Source organism: Rattus rattus, chromosome 1, assembly GCF_011064425.1.
Source record: "Rattus rattus isolate New Zealand chromosome 1, Rrattus_CSIRO_v1, whole genome shotgun sequence".
Taxonomy (NCBI): Eukaryota; Metazoa; Chordata; class Mammalia; order Rodentia; family Muridae; genus Rattus; species Rattus rattus.
This window is the reverse complement of record NC_046154.1, coordinates 71,349,596-71,365,937: the sequence shown is the minus strand read 5'-3', so window position 1 is coordinate 71,365,937 and position 16,342 is coordinate 71,349,596. Positions and strand designations below refer to the sequence as shown.

Sequence of the window (16,342 nt, the reverse complement as noted above, 5' to 3'; positions counted from 1 at the left end):
TGCAGAACCACAAACTTAGTTTGTCAGATCTCGTTGACTAAAAAGTATGGTAACAGTATATATGGTTTAAACGTTTCCCTGTGTCATCCTTCTACCAGATGCGCTGTGGAGAAGAACCGTACACTTCTTAAAACACAAGTTCTACTGAAGTGTTTCTTTAAGATGTATGCCCACTTGAAGTATAATTTAAGGAAAGGCTAATGTTTATCAAAAGGTTGGGCATCTTTTTTTACTTCATGTCTCATGTTTTGTTTCAGTTTTTTTTTTTTTTCCTTGAACCCAGTGCTGGGATCTCAAGCATGCTTTCTACCAATAAACTACACCCAAAGTCATAAGGAATTTTAATCTCAGCTCAGTTTAATAATAGATTTTTTCACGTGTGTACATACATCCACGTGAACTACACAGGTGGCTCCATTTTGGCCTCTGGGCTTAAGAAATGAGTGGTCTTAGCAAGTCTGAAAAAAATTTCTTTCTAAGAACTATCACAACTCAAGTTTGCATTCAAATCTTTGGATAGTTCAGAAACTGTAGTGGGTTTGATTCAGATAGGATTTTATATTTAAAAATGAAAGTAAAGATGGCTCTTATTAATAAAAGTCATCCTGAGCCTTTGAAAAGGACAGAAAGCCAACTTACACAACAGACGTGCTTTCCTTTACTTTTAAAGAAAACATACACGCACACGTTTTGCTTCCATTATTGCAAGGTCTTCTTCATTGTCTTTCCCCTCCAGTCTGGCTCCTTCCAGCTTTACCTGGTAAGTTCTGGACCAATGACTTCTTTTTAAATACCATTCCAATTGTATAATGTTTTTGCTGAAATACTTAAGATTGATTTCCAGAATAATATCCCAATAATATCGCAATATATATGTGGGCCCTCCTGTGTTTTAGGCATCATTCGTGGATCACTGACCCTACTAGAATTTGTCGGTCCTCGGCCACATTGTTAAATTATATAATCTTAAGTATTTTCTCATAAGCTGGAAAGAAAAAATATTTTGTCCATTAGCAACCCTCCCTTTTGGGTGGAGAGGATATAGTCACCATAGCAACGACAATAAACTTCCCCTCCACCCTTAAGTGTTTGGTGTGTGAACAAGAGGAAGGCCTTTCCTCTCTGCTTCAAACTCCTCACCACTGTGCGCGACTCCGGGTATTCCGGGATGGTGGTGCTGGGGAAAAGTGCTCAATCTTGGGGAAGAATCCTGTGGAGATGTAGAGCTAAACAGTGGCTTCTCAGGCTTCTTCATTGTAGTTGGAGAAGACATATCTGCAAAGAGAAAGGGACACGCTCAATCTGCCTGGCCTTCTTAAGCAAGGAGGGTCGTGTCAACATAACATTTCATTTCCCAACACTCTTGGATTCTTTTGCCCTCACCCATTTAGAGAAATCTATACACAAGGTCAAAGACCCTGCCAAGCCGGAGCTGGAAAACATCCTTCAGGAACATTCTTTGCTAAAGCTGACCTAAGAACCATGGAAGATACCCTGAAGATCTGAGAATCCACGCTGCAGACTTGCAGGTCTTCTGTGGGCCGGTGTGGGTAGCTTTGACTTTAAGGATTCAGGGGTTATTATTTGATCTGATGACTACATTGTGACAGCGACAAGGGGATAACCAAGTGCTGATGTGTGAGAAACAATACCCGACTGAACATCTTTTATGAAGAAATTTTTATTTATTTAGCAAAAACAAAGGGAAATTCATTCTCAACTTGCTCCTTCTACAAATATTCCTCAGGTTCCTCTATTTTCCAGATAAATATGGATGTTAAGACAAATGAAAGGCTGTTCCTGACTCAGGGACATTTGCTGTTAGTGAAGAGGAAAATGGAGTGGAAACTGTTGTCACCAGTGGAGAGGAAGTGTGTGGGCTGAGGACATGGGCACTGTGGTGTTTGCTGTTGTATTACCAGCCTCTGGAGTGGAGTATTGCTTTCTGCCTCAGGTTAAGGACGGCAGCCCCCATGTTGTGCCAATTTCAAAATGTGCATGGGGATAACAGGCCTACCCAAAAAAAAAAAAAAAAAAAAAAAGGATTCAAAAGTGGCGGGACAAGATAAAGTGCTTAAGCAGTCTGAATGCTCTGTGCTGAGGGGGTAAACATCTGGAAGGACACATAAGAGCAAAGTCTGGAGGAGCAGGACTCACGTTTGAATGGTATAGAGGGGCAACATATATGATGAATAGTCAGTTTAGATAGATCATATCCTCCAGAAACTACATGGAGTTGGAGGGTCTATAATAGACTCACTATGGAGGACCATTCTTTAAAAAAACAAACAAACAAAAAAAAAACACCTGACTGCAATTAATATATTCATTTCACGAATATGGATTAGAGGCCTAATTCACGGCAGAAATACCACCAGTTTCTAGGGATACAACTGTGAACTGGATTTCCTCTCTGCTTCTATAAAGCTAAACATCCAGTGACGGAATATAAAGAAGATAAAAGGAATTATGGGACACTGCCAATGGTGCCACGGGAAGTATGCATGGTTCCATTCACCTGTTCTGTAAGGACTTAACACTTCCACAGTATACAAGAGGAGAGGCTGAAACAAAGGTGGGGAGAGCGCCAATGCAGCAGCTAAGCAAGCAGGGTCAATGTAGGTAGACTGATGCGGACTGCTGTGGGAGCCCGGCTCATCTCAGGGCACTCTGGGATTGCATCACGCAGGATGCCTGACCAGGATATCCAGCAGGCACCAACGTAAGGGAGATGACTCAGGAGTTAACATCTTAACTGATGCTGATTTTTATGGAGGCTTATAAATTTATATTAAGGTGCTCTAACAAGGACATGACCCATAAAATTGGTATTTTACCATCAAAAATTTTAAAGGTGTGCACAGTACACAGAATAACAATGGACTTCTTGTACTCAGCACACTACTTCAGCCATCGTAACAGTCTCACCTACTCATCCGCTCCCTGAATTAGTTCTGAAGTAAATGTATTATCATTTGATTTCACCTCTGAATATTTCTGTGTACAGATCTGTTAAAAGAAAACTCTACAATTTTAGCATTGCATTAAAAAAAAATGACCTGAATTACTTATTCACAATGTTCTGAAATTTAAAAAGAAAGACCTCCCAGTGTTATAAAAGTGAGAGACTAGTTGCCATTTGCATTTTGGCATTTGAAAAATTGCCTGAGTTCTGGAAGAGGCATCCAAATAAAAATCGAGTACGTGTTCTGAGCGTGCTGGCACTTAAGGAATGGACGTGCTACTGAAGGGAGCACAGTCTGCAGAAAGGCAGAAACGATGCTTCTGACTAATGGGTGGCCACTAATCTATTAGACTTCAGGTTTTTAATATAGTCCTCAGAAAGACAGAAGAAAAGAAAGTTGTTCATGAAGCCACAACAATTAAGGTGGCTACCAAGGGATGTAAAAGCAAGGTTTAAAAAATATATATATAGAGAGAAAGGAAGTGCATTTTGGCTAAGTTATCTTCCAAATAGTAAAGATAATTCCCCCAAAAACTATGTGACTTAAAAGGAATGATTCAATATTGGGTTTGAACTACTAGAAGTTGAACTGTTAGAAGAGGAAGGAGCTCTATTTCATTCCTTGTGATATATACTAAAGTACATTTTTTGTTCTAAGGTGTGCTAAACTCTTTAAAAACATGGACTCTTTTAAATGTATGAGTGTTTTGTCTGCATGTATGTAAGTGCCACATGCTGATGGTTGACTGTGCCGGTCAGGAGAACATACTGGATCCCTGAAACCAGAGTAACACAGGTTGTGGAGTGCCTCGTGGGTGCTGGAAAATAAAACCTGGTCCTCAGTAAAAGTAGCCAGCGTTCTTAACCCCTGAGCCACTTTTCCAGTACCCATTTCACATTTTTAATGACAGATGGCTTTTAAAAAGGCAGTAACTTAATATTGACTCTTATGTTTACCTCTGCCTACAGGTTAATTTAAAAGAACTGAAGCTGTGTAAGTCAGTTTTCCAAGTCTTCTTAGAGTGTGATAAGAGGCAGCCCAAGCCATGTAAGGAAGAGCTCTCTGTTTATTCAGGAGCAGAAGAGAGACATTCTGGCTACACCGCTTCCAAAGAACAACTAGAGCCCCCCAACTACCACAACCACCAGACACACGCCCATGAGCGTCTTTTCAGAACAGGACAAGTCAAACACTGTTCCTATAAAAATTTAAGATGAGGAGTGACTTTGCCATTTTTAACCTAATGATTTAAAACTTTTCTTGGTCAAAATGATACCCTTAGCTTTTGTAAGCAGTTGTCGGAAGTCCACCTTTTAAGGGAGTCCTCTTGTAGACATGGGCCTAATAAGAGCAACATTTCCATGTGCAGAGCACAGAGGATTACGGAGGAGACACAGCACAAGGGGACTGCCAGTGGCTGTCTACAAGGTAAAAAGGACCACAAGCTATTTCCCGTTTAACAACAAAAATAACTCAGAGAAAGAACAAGATTGAGGAGCACCGCCGAAGCAGAAGGCTTGGCTTTAGACAAAGCAGGAGAGTGCTAGGATTTAGTTTCATTTCTTGGTCTTCCCATTAAGTTAAATTAATTCTGGGCCCATTAATCAATAAAGAAATGCTATGTGGGATGGAAATAGCACTGTGCTGAGTACTCAGAGGCAAAAAGTGAATTCCTCTCAAAGCACAATGCAGCAATGGACGGGGGAGGTGGGTAAGAGGATAATTATGCTGAGACCCAGGGCAGGGTCTCTAGACATGGCATTTTAACTATATCGAACTTGTATTGTTTTGATTTTATTTTGTTTTGAAAGCCTGTGGTCTAATAGGCGTTCAACCCAAGAATGATATCATTTCTATTTTTAATGTACTCATATACATATAAAGAGTGTTTGGAGACTGAAAATATGGGAGAGATGGCTTTCAGTGGCCTTTCTGTCACGAAAAACAAATGCTGTGCCTTTTGCAACCTACTGTTCCCCACGAAGGAAGAATAATACATAAAAAGATTAAATTGAAAATTAGTTGAATAACAAATCTGGGTAATGTATAAATATATAATAAGTGGAATGATAATACATACATAATAAAGGGTAAGTTGAATAATACATAAGATAATGCCATTGAAGAGAAAGAAAGACAGTGAAGACAAGAGGTAGCTGGTACTTCTGGAAGAAGAGAGCAGAAATGGCTCACAACTGGTGAGAAAGAAGCAAAGGCCAGGAAGGCCTTACAAGATGCAAGTTTTATCTATGAAGAACTCATTTATAAATGAAATGACTTCACACTGGAAAACTGTCCCAAAATTTGACCATCAATCTTTTCTAGACTATACATTTTTACATATATGTGTGTATACATATATATGTATATATGTGTGTGTATATGTAAGTATGTATGTGTGTACATATAAACAGGGTCTTCTTATAGAGCCCAGACTGGTCATGAACTCAGAATCCTTCTTCCTCAGCCTTTCAAGAGCTTGGATTCCATACTTACACAAGTATACTTGCGCCGAGACTCTGCACTTGCCGCAGTCTGCATTAGGAATTTTAACAGTGTACTTTGGGGTGGAAGGACTGTTCTTCCAGCCTTCTCTCACGCCAGTGTGTGACGTTTTTGCCACATCTTAAATTGCTCTCCTATTCTCTCACTCTACTTGTACAACAATACCTTGTCCACCTTAACGTGCTTAGGCAAACCATAATCCCCCTTGGGAAAAAAACTTGAGGTTTACAGCCAGCACAATGGCTCCATAGGCACAGGCATTCATATCAAACCTGGCGACCTAAAGCTCATCCCCAGAACTCACACAATGGGAGAAAGTTGGCTACTGTAAACTTTCCTCTGACCGCCATATGCAGGCCGAGGTTTGCCCACATACACACAAGTGCAAGAAATAAATAACTGTGAGAAATTCTGAGCCCTAGACTCCATTAGCAATCTTACACCTAGATCTTGTATTACTTGATGACTAATTTTTATCTGTTCCATCATATATATGTAGATTATATATGCTGTATATTGTGTGTACATAAATATATGTGTGTGTAATATACACATATCCTATATATGTGAATGTTATAGAAGGTCATACTACTTAGGAATGAATGTACTAGAAATATAGGATTCAAAGAAAACCTGGAGAAGGTAAAGCAGATATCATATTAGATAGCTTGTTTTCAAATCTCTTGTTTGTGAGAGAAACTGTCTGATAGCATATTCGCTAGCAGCATAGTGAACAAAATTAACCCAAGATGGATACCTTCAAGTACACATTCCATTAACCATAAGAATGTATTGTGTGAGAAAAAAAATAAATTTTCAATAAAAGGAAAAGATAAAGTTTACAATGGAAAATGATTTAACAACAACAAAAGAGTGGTTAAAGAAACCAAAGAGAGACTTCAAAGCCAACCACTGAGCACCCCCTAAGTGCGAAGGGCTCAGCTGCACACAAGGTTCAATGCTCTGATCAAGACCCACTGCCGATGTGCTGTGAGGCTCACAAGCCAGCAAAAGGGGCGGACGTGAAAGGCAGATTTCGTTAAATAACTATAACCATGGTGATATTAGGTTGTACCAAGGATTCTTCCTAATGACAAAAGTCTAGGGAGGCTAAGTCTTCAAAAGGAAAGATTCGCGTTGAAGGCGCTGCTCTTTGCTGTCCACACCTGTGCTTTGATTCATAATTGGACAATTAGCTATGGCTCTAGAACTAATTATATAGTGGATTATAAAATAAAATGCCTCCAAACCAAAAAAAGAAAAAAGTTTGACTAAGCCACTGATAGACATTCGCATGGACTTAAGCCTATCTTTAAACAAGTATTTTGCAAACCAAGTTATAATTTTTACTAGCTATACTGTGAGTTCTTGGCACTGTAGCGTGCACACATCCTAAGCTCTGATGTGTCATTCATTTCACAGCATCACTTCAAAGAGATAAAGGCTTAAGCAAATAAGGAGCTAGGTCAACTCATCTCCCAACAAGGTAATTTCAGCTACAAAAGGAGCGAGCTGCAGCGAGCACAGCGTATGTACTCGGCTCGGCAGCAGCTTGCACAAATGGTGCTCCAGATGTATATCTGCTCAAGTCAGCCCAAGGCAACAATTTTGATCGATTCTAATGTGATAAAATGCTGCAGGGAAAGTGTGCAGAAATGTGTTTACGTCAGCCCTTAATTAAACTGTTGTTCACTTCCAAAGAACCCTAGGAAACACTAATGAGACGTGAGTTTTGGCAATTTCTTCATCAAAGCAAAGACCCCCTTCCTCAGTCTGTAGCAGCCTGTCATCTGAGTCGCTCCCGGGATAAATGTCACATGGCACCCCAATCACTTAGCCACCTGTTAGCAGAACTTCGGTAAAGTCAACTAGTGATCTAGGGCAAGCTTGAACAGCAACCTTTAACACCTGCCTGCCAGGGACACCTGCTCTCCTCTCACGTATTCCGCAACAATATGTTAGCCTCTCCAATATGTTCAAGCACACTGAGGTTACCAATCCAATTGCTACAGTCTACCTAGAAAACAAACCATTTTCTTTGCTCAGAAAACTCCCATCCTTCCTCCCTATATATAACACTTCAGATCTGTGGCTGTTTCAAATTAATTATGTAAAAGCACACGAGAGACCCTACATTTCTGGTAGCTGTTATTTTTAGCTTAACATGACACTAAATTATAACATAATCATAGCTGGGCCAGTTCTACTGGCTAGAAAAACATATTTCTATGCAACTAGCAAAGAAGTAATTGCATCGAAATAGTTTAGAAGTTTGATTATTTTACATATTTCTCAGCCTTCTTGCTTACCAGTAAGACTCATGAACAACGTTAACTTTATGCAAATGAACTTTATGCATATCAGTCAACATTGGCTGTCTCCTCATTGGCTAGTATTGAATGCTAATGCCTGTCTTATTTCTGTGCTCAGAGAGCTATAATCATGGCTTATAATAGCTTCTTTATTTTTTTTTACATTATTAAGTTGTTGAACTTTTTAAGACATCTCTCCCCTCATCTTAGACGCCCCCTCACACACACACAGACACGCACACACGTGTAATATATATATATATATATATATATATATATATATATATATATATAGAAATCAAGGTACAGGACAAAAACAGCTTGAAACCGTCTATGAACTCTGACCCTGTGGTATGATGCAAGCCAAGGAAACAAAGCTCCTATATGGACCACTTAGCTCAAAGACCGTTTACTGACAGGAGTTGGGCAGGATTATATTACAGTAACGTCTTACTAATGTGCTAGTCTCTCAGAGTTCTCCATGAATCCTTATATCTTGCGCTTTTACACGGTTTAGACTTTTACATTTTTTTAAAAATTTTTTTAGGTTTACACAACCCTGATGAACGCTGAAAATCTCTTCAGAGACCAAACTCATTTTGGGGATGAAGGCATAGTGTGGTCAACACAACCATTACTTCCTGGAAGCTGTCACGTAACATACAACACTAAAAGAGAAAGGTGAGCTCTCAGCTACAATGGAAGACTTCTGCTTTCCATTAAAATGCTGAGTGGAAGCTGAAAGACAATATAAAAAAGATGAACTATGTGCATAAAATAATAATGTTATTTAGAATAGATGAGATAATAAATGAGAGGCTCCCAAATCAAGTGTGTGGGATGGTTTCTGGAGCTGGAATCTGGTATTTTTACTTCAGGCCACAAATCCACAGTCAACTTTGAGACAAGGAAATGGCTTGGGCTCTGTGCCCAGAGGAAAGGTGAAGGCAGAGAACATGGTTTGCCAACTAAATGCTGAGACAGACCACAGTTTCTCCTCCTGTGATTTTTGCCTTGGGGAAGATAAAGTTGAGGAGAGAAACGTCTACCTGTTATTTACAGTGTCATAAACGTTATGTAAAACCTCGCAGTCAGCAAAGCTAGGGTGAAACAGACTGATGATTATTTCAGACTCAGTCCAGAGCTCAGATGTATTTATTTCAGTTGCTTTCCCTCTGATGACTGACAGATCTTTTCTTTCACAAGGTTCACCTATTGATCAAATAGTGCTGGCAGGAAACTTGCCCTGGAGGATAAAGAATGGAAAGGGGAAAGAGAGGAAGAGGGGGAGAGAGAAGAATGGGGAGGGAGGGGGAGAGAGAGGGGAATGTGCACACACCGTAGGCTGTGTCTTTACTTAAAAGCTCTGCCTATCTCAATGTGCTTTTCCAATTTCTCCATTTCTTTCACAGTAAAATGGAGCTATGCAAGCTCATAGGAAGAAAAGGTGTGTTGTAATCCCGGATAGCTTAAATGCTTATTTAAAAAGGTGCAGGGGTACGGTCAAACATCAGAGGAACTGTCTCAGAAATACATTTCACAGGACACACTTCAAAATTGTTCACAGAGCAATTTTCAGTCTTTCTCCTGTGATGGGAAAGATAAACTAGTTATGCCTGGTGGTTTATGGGAACTGATCGAGACTTTTCTGGATTCTCCGTCAATCTGCCACAAAGGCTTAGAAATGGACATAAAACTAAACCCGGTATTTTATAGTAATATGTATCTATTTTACAATACAATGTGTCTATTCCTTTAAGATTTTTATTGAGCTTCTACTTGGTGACTTGCTATGGTGCTACAGTTTGTTAAGACACAAGGGCAGTGAAAAGAAACAGACAGGAGTGGACTTCAAGGAGCTACACGGATAACAGGCAGAGGTGCTCATTAAGCTGACAATGAGAACTCAGAAACTACCTACAAATTCATCAGCAGGCAGAAACTCAAACATTTTGAGGACATCATAGATATCAACAGGTATAAGGATGCACACTGCTAATCCTATCACGGAGGAGGCAGATCTGGGAGTTCAAGCTCATCCTCAGACACCCAGTGAGTCCTAGGGCAGCCCAGGTTCCTAGAGACCCAAACTCAAAATGAAAATAATAAAGGCAACAAACCAGCATTACACACACACACACACACACACACACACACACACACACACACACACACACACAGAGAACAGCATAATACAGATATCTTAAAACAGAATCTGAAGGACGTGGTAAGCTGCTGATGTATTACAAGTGAAAAAAAATGAACAATACTTGACAGAATAAAATTGCATTTCATGTAGGCCCATCAGTGCAAATTCATGACTCAAGTTAAAACATATAGAAAATGCAGTTAAAACTACTTAGAAACTACACTTCTACTGATCAGTCAAATAGTAATAAGAGTCAATCCAGATTTTATTCCTGGGTGATACAATTAGAAGCAATTATTTTTATTATTTGCATTTTATAGTTTGCCTTCCCAAATTTCTTTTAAAAGGCTATTACTTTCACCAGGAGTAATAGAAATATATTCATACGAATATATTAGAAAGAGCTTTTAGAAAAATATTTTACAAAAAAGTTATTAGAAATAAGTTCGCAGTTCCACAGAGCGTCATAAAAATTCTAGGTTGAGAGCAAGGGATCTTGTCGTGTGTCCAGTAAGGAAAGGCCTTACTCTGCAAAGTTCTAGGGTGGAGTGCTAAATGGAACACTGAGAAATAAGTTAAAGACAAAACGTTGTCTCTAAAACACAGTAAAGAGAATGTGTGACTCTAAGGATTCTTTTTTTTTTTTTGGTTCTTTTTTTCCGGAGCTGGGGACCGAACCCAGGGCCTTGCGCTTCCTAGGCAAGCGCTCTACCACTGAGCTAAATCCCCAATCCCTGACTCTAAGAATTCTTGATGTGAGAGTTCACAGTCGTGTGGTGATGCAGGTAAGTACTATCTACACACTCCAAGTTAACACGTGCTCTGACCCTGTGACGAGACGCGTGGATGACTCCCGCTGCAGTCTCGTGACGAGGATGCCTGGTGATTCAAACAATCTGCCCTGCTCAGAATCTATTCTGCTCTGCAGCCCCGCATCTATCTATTCACCTGCATCTCTGTGTCTCACACTCCAAAAATTAACTGGGGCGAAGGCAGGCTGCATCATGAGGGTCAGACGTCAACTGACATCTGGATTTTCAACTTTTTAAAAATGAAATCAGTTTTTCTTAGGGGGAAAAGCATGGCAACCTTTGTGCTGAATAAAGGAGTCTCTGCTGTAAGTGTTGTGCTGGTCAATCCTCCTAACCACGCCTGAGCACAGTGCTTGCTGTATGCTTCACCAACCTGAAACCGTTTGGGACGGGTGAAGGCTCCTGTATATTTTAACCCAAGCACAGTGGAGCAGCATGTCGCGACAAGCCTGTACTTTACCTAATGTCTCCATTTAAAACAGGGATCTAGGCTACACCTGTATCCAATTCAAAGCTAAAACTGAAACTGCTCTGAAACTCAAAAATACCTTCCTGAAACAGCTTTATACAAAAACAAGTCTCTGGATACTCAAGAACAGTGTCACCAGAATGAATACCAGAAAGATGACTGCTTTTTAAAAACACTTCAAACTGCTTTTGTCTCCTGCCAGTTTAACAGACCGTTATAAAGGATCTCGCATAATGTCGGTAAACATAATTTGGAAGCGAGGGGGAGAAAAAACACTAAACAAGTACGTGGGAGGCTAAGCACATCCTCTTCCCTGGTTAGGCATCAGCATAGGTAAATAAATGGCTGTGATTCAGCAGTCTCTGGGGGACGTTCTAGCCATGGGGTCTTGTTAGTGTTAAGCATCTGAGAGCCGTGGACTATAAAATAAAATCAATACTGTAACCTTAACTGTAAAAGTCAGAGAGATACTGGAAGTGTTCTAATTTAACAAGATTATAGATGACTTTTTGGAGGCGGACATTTGGGAAACCGCCACGCATTTAGAAACGCTTGTATTGCAAGACCCCCGCAGGATCCTGTAGCTTTGGACACTGTTGTCTTCCACACTGTACGTTGGGGCAATGTAACTGATGTGTTAATTTAGAAGATTTGCAGGAAAGCCTCCCAGTCCTAGAAATAACCCAGACCTTTATTTTTCAAGCAAGCTAGTTGCTTGGGAACAATTATGAGTCGATATGGTGCAGCAAGTGGAAGAAAGTCATGGCAAATCTAAAGTCATCCGTGCTCCATGTAAACATGGTAGCCCCACATAAACTCTGTTTCTTAGAGTGAAAAGCTAACAAAGGTTATGGCATTTAAATATATATATCCCTCCCCAATAAATGTAAATGAAGAAAATAAAACCGCCCTGTCAATGAAATTACTGGGATGGCATATTTATTATCCTAATGGTTTTAGAAATCACGTGAAATTGATCAGTAACAAAACCTCTATTTAGTAATGGGCCAATTACATTTTCGAGATAATGTCAATGAAACAGAATATTGTCACAGGATAATGGTCTCCTATTGCGAGGCCTCCAGTCACTTAGAGAAAATAAATGTTGCCGTCTGGCTGAGTCACTTGTTTTCAGAGTAGGAGACACTGATCCCATAACAAGGTTGTGTATAATAACTCAATCTCTATCAATCATTGGAAGCAGAATGGAACAGGACAGGACGTGTACTTGTGAGATCTGGGCATTCCTGAACTGTAAGGCAAAACATTGGGTGCCTCCAAGACATAAACAATACAGTTATTATGCTATTCAGTGAGAGCATTTAAAGTAAACATTTAAAAGCTCACTTAAGAAATGGATGCCTTTGGATCTTTAATATATCTACATTAATGAAAGCTCAAAAACTCAAAGACAGGTCAAGCGTCCTTTCTGTGAGATGCTTGAGGTCCGACGTTCGGAGTTTCAGAGTTCGGGATGTTGGCATACATATAATAGGGCGCCCTGGAACCCAGTGCAAGTCCAAGCATAATTCATCTAGGCATATACACCTTATACGCACACCCTGAAGGCAGCCCTACAGAAAACTGTGTGTGTGTTTGTGTTTAGACTAGAACCCAAAACATGAAGTCAGGCATGGAGGTTCCCACTGTGACATCATTAAGTATTTCTAGAAGCATTTCAGATTTTCAAACACCAGACTACTGACACCGCCAAACTCTGACTACAACTGATCTAAAATCTGAAACACCAGACACAAAGAAATATGCCTATCAAAGTTTGGTTTTTTTTTTTTCCCCGACAAGGAGGAAAAACTCCAACCATGGCCACTATGGTTAATAGTAAATGTTTAAGCCATATGGGTGGGGTGTTTAATAAGATTTTTGCATTTGCTATTTACTTATTTATTTAGCGAGTGTATGTGAGCCTGCAGAGGTCAGATAGCCTCAAACAAAAATAGAAGCTTGACTTTCTCAGGTATGTATACTTTAAATTTACATGATTACTTCAATTACTGAGAGAAGGAAGGGGATATCTGGTAAAGGATAAACACTTACTTGAAAATATAAATAAAACATTTAGCAGCAAAGTTGAAATGTTTTAACTCAAAAAAGAGAACCTTTGATATATTATGGTATCTTAATCTCAGAGTGTATCTTAGGTTAAATTAATAACCATATCACATGTTTTAAAAACCTGTAAGAAATTCTTAGAAGTATTTATAAGCAAATAGCATGATTTACTTAACATATTGCTTAATTGCTAGAAAATGAGACTGGCAGAGTGCAGGTTTACACAGGGTAACAGACCCTTAAAGTTTGTAGCCAGTCACTTGCCTCACTCCTGCTCCTCCTGACATTTACTTGTCAAAACCACTTCACTTCCAACACTTTAGGTCAAAGGTATCTAGTCCTAGCATTCTTAAGTTGGTTTTAGACACATGTATTTACGTATTTTACATAACATAATTGTGTTTTGAGAGTTCTTTCAGAACCCTGAGAAATGCATAAATTCATTTCCATTCTCTTGTTTTATTCTATAACACTTGACAGGATCAAAGATGAAGCTCTCCAGGAAAACCATTTGCCTGAGGAGACTTGTGAGAAAGGCTGGGTCTCTTCTCCCTGGATAAGGCCTTTTAGCTGGAGGGAAACTCACCCTGTCCGTTTATAATGCCCGAGGGTTCCAGTGCCTTGTGATCTGTCTAGAAAATCAAGTTCTCACTGTGTGGGCTATTGCTAGTCTAGTAACCCTGACTTTCCAAACTTCTAAAACATGCTTGAACCGTAAATCAACATGTAAACCGAATTAAAGCAAAAAGTTTGATTATGACACAGAACTCTGCAAGGCACCCCAGGACTCAGCATCTTTGGGGCTCCTACTTGCCAATTTTCATCTGTTTCATCGAGTTATCAAACAGCTGTTGTTATTTGGAACTAATTATGTATTAGGTTTTTTTTTTTCCCTGCAAAATTGGTGCTTTTAAATCATTAAGTTTCCAGAGCACGAAACCAGAGCTCAACTTTTCCATATTAACCAGTATGGGCCCTTGGAACATGCACACGAGCTTGCCCCACCCAACATGCCGGCCTCCATTCAAGCACATGAAAGGCGGACAGATATCTGTTAATTAGCAGGCAACAAGAGGAATTCTAACGAGAGCCTTCAGGAACAATTTACTCTTCTCCTTTCTGTTTTGAAGATGGTCATGTGATTTTCTTTTCTTTTCTTTTCTTTTTTTTCCACCCTCAGCTGATGGGAATCATCCACACATGGTGGGGGTCTCTGAGATTGGCTTTCTGATACTAAAACGACCCGGAGTCGGGTGGGGGAGAGCACTCGGCTACAAATCCTGACGTCTGATACTTTTGCAGGAAGCTGAAGGAAGATTTAAAACTGGGCTTCCACATTAAATTCCAACCAGCCCCTCTACACGTTTATCCCATCAAAAGATTTTACCTCTGTTTTTATTTTTTCACGTTAAAAGAGCTATCTGAAGATTTGCTATTTGACTGCGGTAGTGCCAACCCCAAGAACCTACAGAATTGGTGGTCAGTGGGTCCCCAAAGGCAGCTGGAAAGTTTTGCCTGCCAGGTCACTCCCTGCCTTCACCAGGACTGCTTTTAACGTTAATGACTCTCAGAGAACAGCTACCCAGCCAAGCATGAAAGCTGTGGGTTCACTCGGCTCCCAAGCTCACAGAAACCTTGAGATTCCAGCCTTCATCAAACAGAAGTTTGGGCTCTGGCACTTGCCCAAAGTTTGGACTTAATGCTCCCTCCCTCTAACTCCTCCCATTGTGGGGGAGGGAGGCTTCTGAATTCACACACACACAATAAGCATGCTAATCAAGTCCGCAGCCTCTCCTGGAAAAGCTGCAGCACGCAACAGTATATTTAATATTGCACATATTCATTCGGCAAAGAAAAAAAGTTTAAATTGAGTTAAACCAGAACTTTCCAAACTTAGTAGACCACTGGTATCTAGCATGTCTATGAACACTTCTTGAACTCACATTGAGTGGCACTGGTCTTGAATCTGTTTCTCTCACATGGTGCCTCACTACAGGTACCCTTACTTATTTCTTCATTAACTGAGGAGACAGCGTCCATCTCCAGCTCCCACTTTTCCTGTGGGCCCTTTGCTTGAATTCATTTGTTGAAAGCTACCACTATACTATCTCTCCAGAGCTTTAGCCAGTACATACTGAAGGTCCTCACAGGGGAGACTTTCCCTGAGAAAAACATTTGCAAAGTTAATTGCATGAACTTACAAGTACACAAAACTTCACAAACACCTGCTGGAGAGAGTTCGTTTTACAACAGGACGTACATACGTGCGTGCGTGCGTGCGTGCGTGCGTGCGTGCGTGTGGCTGGGACTAGAACCATGGCCTTTGCGCATGCTCAGCCAGCGCTCTATCTACCATGGAGCTAAGTTGTCTGCTGTTGAATATTTTTTAAAAAATTAGTAATTGTATTTTCTAGAATTTGCTGTAATCAGAACATGATAACTATGTGGTCTTAGAGTTCAATTTAAAATTTTAACTAATTCTAATTACATATCAATATTTAACTCGTGCCAATTTTTCTAAGATGTCACCTTATTGATTTTATGTAAAGATTTATAGCTCATGGTGCTTCAAAAGTAAGTTAGTTCCAAAGCATAAAGATAATCCCTTGTCACATGCCTTAATTATTTATCTTTGATAAAGCCCATTTTCATAAATAACAATTATTTTTCTGTTTTGCAGGTCCAGAGCTAGCAATGTAATCAATCATATTTGTGTGCCCAATGCCTATAAAAATTTCTTGTCATATGACAGGAATTTGATAAATGTTAAATGAGCCAAATTATCTCAATCCTAACTGCACGAAACTGTCCTTTTAAATTTACATTTTATCTAAAATTACAAATTGTCTTTATTATTTATCAGATTGAAAAGCCATTACATTTTCCACTCAGAAATTTTCAACTCTGTATTACAAGTGTATTACTGTATCATTTTACATTCAGACTTAGATAAAGCCATGACTAGTTGAATAGGAGGGGCAAATGATCCTGATGGGTTATGATTTGAAGGGTTCAAGTAACCAAGCATGAATCTTAACACTTGGGAGACAGAGACAGTG

The 16,342-nt window shown here is 39.8% G+C and overlaps 1 protein-coding gene across 1 annotated transcript in view; it reads right to left on the bottom strand.

Moving 5' to 3' along the window:
• LOC116900706 (nuclear factor 1 B-type-like) overlaps window positions 1-16,342 on the bottom strand; it is a 203,720-nt gene that overhangs the window by 39,235 nt on the left and 148,143 nt on the right. The window contains 1 exon segment of the mRNA XM_032902412.1: window positions 1,141-1,275. Within this exon segment, the coding sequence (XP_032758303.1) occupies window positions 1,141-1,275 (135 nt within the window).